This window comes from Epinephelus moara, chromosome 7, assembly GCF_006386435.1.
Source record: "Epinephelus moara isolate mb chromosome 7, YSFRI_EMoa_1.0, whole genome shotgun sequence".
NCBI lineage: Eukaryota > Metazoa > Chordata > Actinopteri > Perciformes > Serranidae > Epinephelus > Epinephelus moara.
Genome location: NC_065512.1, coordinates 19,304,989 through 19,312,556, shown reverse-complemented (window position 1 = coordinate 19,312,556; position 7,568 = coordinate 19,304,989). Strand labels below are relative to the sequence as shown.

Genomic DNA, 7,568 nt, shown 5'->3' with positions numbered 1-7,568 from the left:
CATTTTCTCTGTATTTAATATATATATATCAAAACACATGTTACACATTACATTACCAAAGGAATGCCTCTGTTCTTGTAGACACATGTTCGTGTCTCCAGTTTTTTTCTGATCGCAACATGAAATCTTTTCAGTGTAAAAGCTTACATGTGTAACCAATCACATGGCACAATGTGCTCTATGTCAGCGTATCAAAAGATTATGTTGTTCCCTACAACAGACAGTGAGTAAACTGTATAACTCAATGTTAATGAAACAGAAAACATCCGCTCTTGGTGTCAAGCTGTGGCACACACACACTCACACACACACACAAATACACACACACACACACAAAGTAAAGCAATGTTTTCTGTTATTTGGTCCCTAATAAACACTTGGTTGGTACACACCACAGCTGCTGCTTACATGAGAGTACTGAAGCTATGCATTCATGTTATTTGGTCATAAAAGCTTGAGACGTCTGTGGCCTTCGTGCTGACACAGCAGGATTAATACCACATGGACATCCTTACTACTATTAGCACTGATGAATAATATAGTAACAGCATAGTTACGTAACACTGTACGTTTAAGAAGATGCTGGAGCTACATCTATCTGCTCTTTAAGCTCAGTAGTCCCAGCTGAAGCCCCCAGACAATGTTTGGCAATAATTAGAACCAAAAGAAAATGGACTTACATACGACCTGAATCATTTGCAAGCCCAGCATCTCGGCCTTCTTTAAAGGAACAGCTGAACGTTTTGGAAATATGCTTGTTTGCTTTCTTGCAGAGAGTTAGATGAGTGGGTCAGTATAGCACCACTCTTATGTTAGTATGCTGTGAATCTGCAGCAAGCATGCAATTATGTTAGTTTAACTTGGCGTAAAGACTGAAAGTCACTGTGTAAAGCCAAAATGTAATCCAGCACATAATCCTACCTAAAAAAGTTGTGTTTGTACTTATTAAGCAAACAAATATAACGTGTTATGTAAGAGCTTTGGATGAGTTCATAAACAGATTTTTTTGCCTTTTTGGCAAGCTCTCTTCAGTCCTTTTACTAAGCTGAGCGTATCAGCAGCTGGCTGTAGCTTCAAATTTATGAGAGTGGTATCTAACTTTGCAAAACTTCCAATAAAGTTGAACTATTCTTTTAACTTAACACAGAACACACGCTTTTTAGATCACTTACAAACATTTGCTGCAGGAGATATTCAAAACTGATTTAAATAATTTGTCTGAAGGATTCAACTGACGTGACATGAGGTTTTGATTAACAACGAGACAGCAGGACTGACACACTGAGCCAGTCAGTGGCTCGACTAAAATGACGAAGCAGCGTTGTATGAAGTTGAGCACTGAGCGGGCATCAGTGTGTGAAGACTTTGATTTACAAAAGAGGCAAAACAGTTAAAATGTACAGAATATAAATACAATTTCATATAAAAAAAAAAAGATTAACAATATTACGCTGTTCAATGCCTGTCAGATGTACACACACACACACACACACACACACACACAGTACACTCCTACATACACAGTACAAGCTATGATTTAACACATTTACAGCCACTGTTTTGGCTTTACAAATGAGTGACAATATTCATATAATTTCAGTTATGATAAAACTGCTTTCTAAGTGCTGTTATCAGTCCAGTAAAGTTGACATTGGCTGGCTTTCAAGCTTTTCTACATGACTCAGGAAGATTTATGTACAAAGACTGCAGGATTGGCCTCTTCACTGCCAACTAATGTCAAACATGATGCTGATAGCGGACAAATTCTGATAAGAACAAATCAGTTTTAACATCAGTTTACATTGCATTATAGTCATTAGGATTTATAAACAGTGTTCAGGAAATGTTTTTTGAGTCTTGTAGGTTTCAGATCTGTGGTGGGTTGTCTACAGCTACAGCAGAGTATTCAGCCTCAGACATGTTGGACGCGTCGATGAGGCGTGCCAGGCCCGTCTTCGTGGAGTATTTAAAGATGAAGGCCTTCATGAGGTCATAGCGGTAGTTTCTGTTGATGAAGTTGTAGAGGATGGGGTTGAAACAGCAGTGAAGCAAGGACAGGCACTGGGTGAGGTGTAAGGCGACGTAGATCACGTTCTCCAGGCCGCAAGTCAGAGGCACCAGGCCCAGCTGAGACAGGGCATCAACCAGGAGGACGCCGTGGTAGGGCCCCCAGCAGCCCAGGAACACCACGATGTATGCCAGGATCACCCTGCGGCTCACACGGCGCTCCTGCTCCACTGTGGAAGACGATGAAGAAGGAGAGGAGCGGGTGAAAGCATTGGCAAGCAGGGCGTAGAATACTGCAATGACAGGGAAGGGGAGAACAAAGCCCAGCAGGATGAAGCTCAGCTGCACGCCCACCATCCACTCCCTGGGGTTTTCCTCTGGATACACAGGCCTGCACAGCATGGAGTCCCCATGTGTTGACTTCACAGTGCGCAGGAAGTAGGTGTCAGGCAGGGAGGCCACCAGAGCCAGAAGCCACACCCCTACACACGCTCCGTAGCGGATTAATTTCCTGCGCGCGCCTCCATCGCTGTCTCTGTGCTGTGTCACACTCAGGTAGCGGTCCACGCTCATGCAAGCCAGGAAGAAGATGCTGCTGAAGAGGTTGACGGAGAACATCAGGTGCGTGAGTTTACACGCCACCTCCCCGAAGGGCCAGTGGCCGTGCTGGGCCAGCGAGCTCACCCACACAGGCAGGGTGGCGCACACACACAGGTCTGCAACTGCCAGGTGGACGATGTACATGTGTGTCTCATGGCGAGGGGTGGAGACTCTCTGCGCGCGGACATTCACCCAGAGGACCAGAGCGTTAGCAGCCAGGCCGATGATGAAGATAAAAGTGTAGAGGACACACATGGAGTAGAGCAGAGCATTGCGGTTGAAAGCAGTGGCGCACACCATTGCATCCACACTCGATATGTTGCTGAAGCCTTCGGAGAAGTTGAGGTACCCCAGCGACTCCCACAGGTCCTCCAGCTCACTGGTGCTCAGACTCATTTTTCAGCGTTGGGAGAGGACCACTGGGAGGTAACACACACCACCTCTGACTGGGATAGATCCTGTAAAAACATGACATCAACTCATCATTTCTTGCAGTGTACAAGATAAAAAACCAACAACTAAATGCTACCTTCTGGTATCATGTTTAAGAAGCACTTTTCTGGTTATAAAGCATGGCTTATTTTATCCATGTGGACTCATACTGCATGAGCTAATAAAACATAAAGCCACTTGTGGTATGCCACCAGATCCTGAAGAATCTTAATGCGGTTAACTTGTTAAAACACTGCTTTCATGAGTTAATAGAGGCTCTCTGTTGCCATGTCACAAACGTAGGAGTTCTCTGTGATTGATGTGCAGTCAGGGGGCAGTACAATAAATGTTTACATTAGCTCGACTAGCGCAGAGTGCAGATTAGACATAAGGAAGTGGGATCGAGAAATCCAAACAGGGTGTATTTCCGGAGCGTTCCAGGCATTCCGAGATAAAGCGTTGGTCAGGGTGGGAAACCTGATGCCATTTTAAAGAATGTTTTCCTTTAACATGCTTGTTATAGTAAAAAAAAATCCCATGTTTCTCTTGTGCTCTTGAAGCAGAGGGTGAGAGAGGAGCTGTCACCACCCAGATGATCAAAGAAAAGGCTGCTACAATACGTCATTTTACAACATCTGAATCATATAACGCAGGAACACATGCGCACAATTTTAAATTCAGAGTACATTAAGGCTGTGAGTAAGGTGACTGAAGCAATATGCAAGATCACAGAGGTGTCTGGAGCAGCTTGGCATGCTAATAACCTGGCGTGATCCTTTTGAGCCTAAAGGGCCACTGAAATGCACTCCCAATTTTTTTTTTGTTGCTGTGATGTCTTTCTTAGCTCCCCTAACTGGCAGCCTGCCACAGTGTGAAAGATCAGAGGTGAAAGGTAATAGATCAAAACCAGAACACGAGTGGCTTAACCCCGCTGTTGCCCCCGACTGACTTGTACGCCCACAGAGTGAACTGTGTGCAGAGATCAGCAGGAGGCTTGACGCCTGCAAAATGGTCCGACCAAGGTTAAGACGGGGGTCACCGACCACTGGGTGACACAGCACGCCGGAAAGCAGTGAAATGTGACCGTGTCAGACATCTGTCTGAGATGGAGACTTGTGCTGTACACAGGATAATTGCCACCAAGTCACTGTGGATGATGAAAGAAAAAAGGCAAAGCCAAAATGTATACAAGGACACCTGGAACATATTAGGATGTGCAGCTGTCTGGTGTGTGTTATGTCTGCCTTTGGTATCTGTTGTCAGTTTGCTTTTGTATCTCCATTTTATGCTACTTTATACTTCCACGCTGCCATATTTCAGGGGCAAATATTGTACTTTGAACATTTATTTGACAGATACATTACCGCTTAATTTGCAGGTTCAAATTTTATACACACAAAACACATAACTTGTAAAATATGATCAAGTGTTATATCCAGTAGTATGCAGAGGTGCAGGACGTAGTCAGATATACTACTTAGCCTCAGTAAAAGTAGCAATACCCCAACACTCATTATGCAGAATGGCCGATTTCAGGATAATAATCATTGATGCATTCATGTGTACATCACTTTGAAGCTGAGGGTAGTAAAAGGGAGTTAGACTCTACTGCTGGGTAGCTTGTGAATATCTTGGATCAGTACTGTATTATCTTATCGTAACCTGTAATATGGAAATGTATCATTAATCTGAACCCATGTGTCTAGTTATCAATTAAATGTGGTGGAGTCAAAAGTAGAATATTTGCCTCTGAAAGCTAGTGGAGTAGAAGTATAGCAGAAAATGGAAATGCGCAAGTGAAAAAAGAGTTCCTCAAAAGTGTTCTTCAAGTGCAGTATTTGAGTAAAAGTACTCTGTTTTCACTTTGCAAAGTAGTTAAAATAAGCTCCATCAGCTGCAATATTACAGATCAATACAATACAAAATATACTGCAATATAAATTCAGATACACCGTGACAGAACATGGGCCAAAGAGGAATTCTACTTTGAAGGCATCTATCTATTAAAAACTTATGTGCTCATTTTAAATCCATGACACTGCAAATATTGCTACCTCTACTGAGCAAAGGATTTCCCACCACTGCCAGTGATAAAACACTTTCAAGACTTGTCAGAAATCTGACTACTTTCAATTATCTCAAGACACTGGAGAGTGCTGTTCATTCTAATGGAGGGATTGTCTATGCTGAGATAATTCCTCACAATGGTCTCTGTCTAATTCCCTTATATTATATGGAAAATACCTGGAGGTGCCAGGTAGCCCCACAGGCTTCAAGCTAATTAACCTCTTAACACCCACACTATCAGATAACAGAGGCAGCACATGCAGCCCATCTCTCTCCCTCTTTCTGTCTCTCTGTGTCAGCTCAGCAGCATCCAGTTACAAATTAGCTGAAACAGCTTTTGTTACTCAATACACAGAAAATAAAAGCGATTGAAGGCGATTTTCATGTGCTAATGCAGAGAACAATAATGTGGCAGGTGCAGCGTGTTTGTCAGAGGTTTCTCCCGTCCGTCAGTCCCTGCCTACATGCTTCACTTTGGGGAGGATAAAAATCTTTGGCTTTCAGGCAAGGACATCAGGTTTCCGCGAAGATAACCACTTAAAGTCTTTCCTTGTGCGTCATTACGCACAAGTACCGAATCCAGTGAAAGGATCCCAGGCTGCTCCTGACGGCAAACACTCGCATTGTTGTCATTGTTGTGATATCGCGGGCTGGAAACACACTGGCCTTATCAGATGTCAGCTTGGTATACAGTGGTCTCACTTTGTGTTTGAGCGGGGAGGCAAATAAACAGCGAGACGCGCTGGGAAGATGGAGAACTACAAATAAAGTCACTTAAATGTGTTAGATGATGTAATATCTTTCAGTTTCTGTTCAGCAACTAAACTTAGCATATGCATCTATCCCGGTTTTGTATCTGGGATAATCAGAATCAATAAAGTTGTTACATTAAATTAAGTTCTTGTGTTTTCATACATGCAGTAAACGCAGATTAACGCAGGTATCGAGCATCTCTGAGTCTTTCAAAGTGTTAGAAAGCCGAGAAACTACCTGCACACTCGCTTCTCTTGCCCCACATAAGCTCATATAAGCATCTTACCTGTTTCTGACTCCTGCTCCCTCGCTGGTGTTTAAACAGCAGATTTGTTTTCGCTTAGTTTTCGGTGCTGGAGGATAACTTAAACTCCACTGCTGCTGCGGTGGTAGTAAACTTGTGTGCGCTTCCCTCCGCCTCCTTGAATGAATCTGAGCCTGTTCCTTGTTCTGCACTTGCTGATACTCAGGAGAGCTACGCCTCCAAGGCTGGTCTTAGCTATGCGTATTGGCATGGCATCGCCTCGGGCGTTCAGTAAACAGCAGCAAGGAGCCGGTTTCGGCCAAGAGTGAAAAAGGAATGCGTGGATGTTTGTTGCTTACGACGCCCCGTGTATAAAAAATAATGCAACATTTTCACAATACTTAAGATTGCATGTGTGACTTCATGCGAGTATATGGCTTGCAGGTCCACACATATCTATAACGTGGCATACAGCCTATTGCAGTGCAAGTATAGGACAATATTACCAATGTATCATACAATGCATTTTAAGAAAGTGGCTATCATGTGAGAAAAAAGCAATAACTTAATACTGCCTGTATACAAACTTGAGCAAAAGTACATCCCAAAGCTTTTTAAACGACTGTCCTACCTGTTTAATAAATGCTGCACATACTGTATGTTCTGTAATCTAATTAAAATGTGTTTTAATGATTTACTGGCTGCTACATATAGCTCAAAAATATATATATATATATGCATTCATTATTTTTTTGTGTTTTTTTTAATTTATTTATCAAGCACGCAGTCTATTCTACAGAAGCGTATTGCATTCACTTGAGTAATTTTTTCTGTTTTTCGTGGTAATATTTTCTGTTTTTCTGAGTATTTTTTCCCATGTTTTTTTGTGGTAATTTTTTTCTGTTTTTCGGGGAATTTTTTATTTAGTTATTTTTTTTTGGTTTTTTTTTTTTCTGTTTTTCGTGGTAATTTTTTTTTCCTGAACGAGGAGACGATATACTTCAAAATCTCGCGAGAAGCTCCCACCTGGCACCTGCAAGTGACCCCTGCATCCATGGTGACTCCTGCTCATGGATGTATTTTGCATCCGTGCTCCTGCTCCTAGACAATTTCAACCCAGGGGTCAATAAGGGTAAGGCACGTAATTAGTTACACACAGGATATCATAATCTAGCTATGTTTTCGACTGCATCCTTCTAGTGTAGGCCAATCGCTCAATGTAACAGGTTAGGTTGACAAACGTGTATGAGCATGATTTTACAACCTGTTACTAACCTAACCTGTTACATTGAGTGCTTGGCCTACACTAGAAGGATGCAGTTGAAAACATAGCTAGATTATGATACCCTGTGTGTAACTAATTACGTGCCTTACCCTTATTGAACCCCTGGGTTGAAATTGTCTAGGAGCAGGAACACGGATGCAAAATACATCCATGAGCAGGAGTCACCATGGATGCAGGGGT

At 42.6% G+C, this 7,568-nt stretch overlaps 1 protein-coding gene across 1 annotated transcript; it reads right to left on the bottom strand.

Annotated features, from left to right (window-relative positions):
• LOC126393187 (atypical chemokine receptor 3-like) lies at positions 1-6,303 on the bottom strand. Its single transcript, XM_050049137.1, has 2 exons — positions 6,146-6,303; positions 1-3,065 (listed from the first exon to the last, which is right to left on the bottom strand). Exon 2 carries the CDS (start codon positions 3,001-3,003, stop codon positions 1,867-1,869), a length of 1,137 nt encoding a protein of 378 aa, XP_049905094.1. The 5' UTR covers positions 3,004-3,065; positions 6,146-6,303; the 3' UTR covers positions 1-1,866.
• Between the last annotated feature and the right edge of the window lie 1,265 nt (positions 6,304-7,568).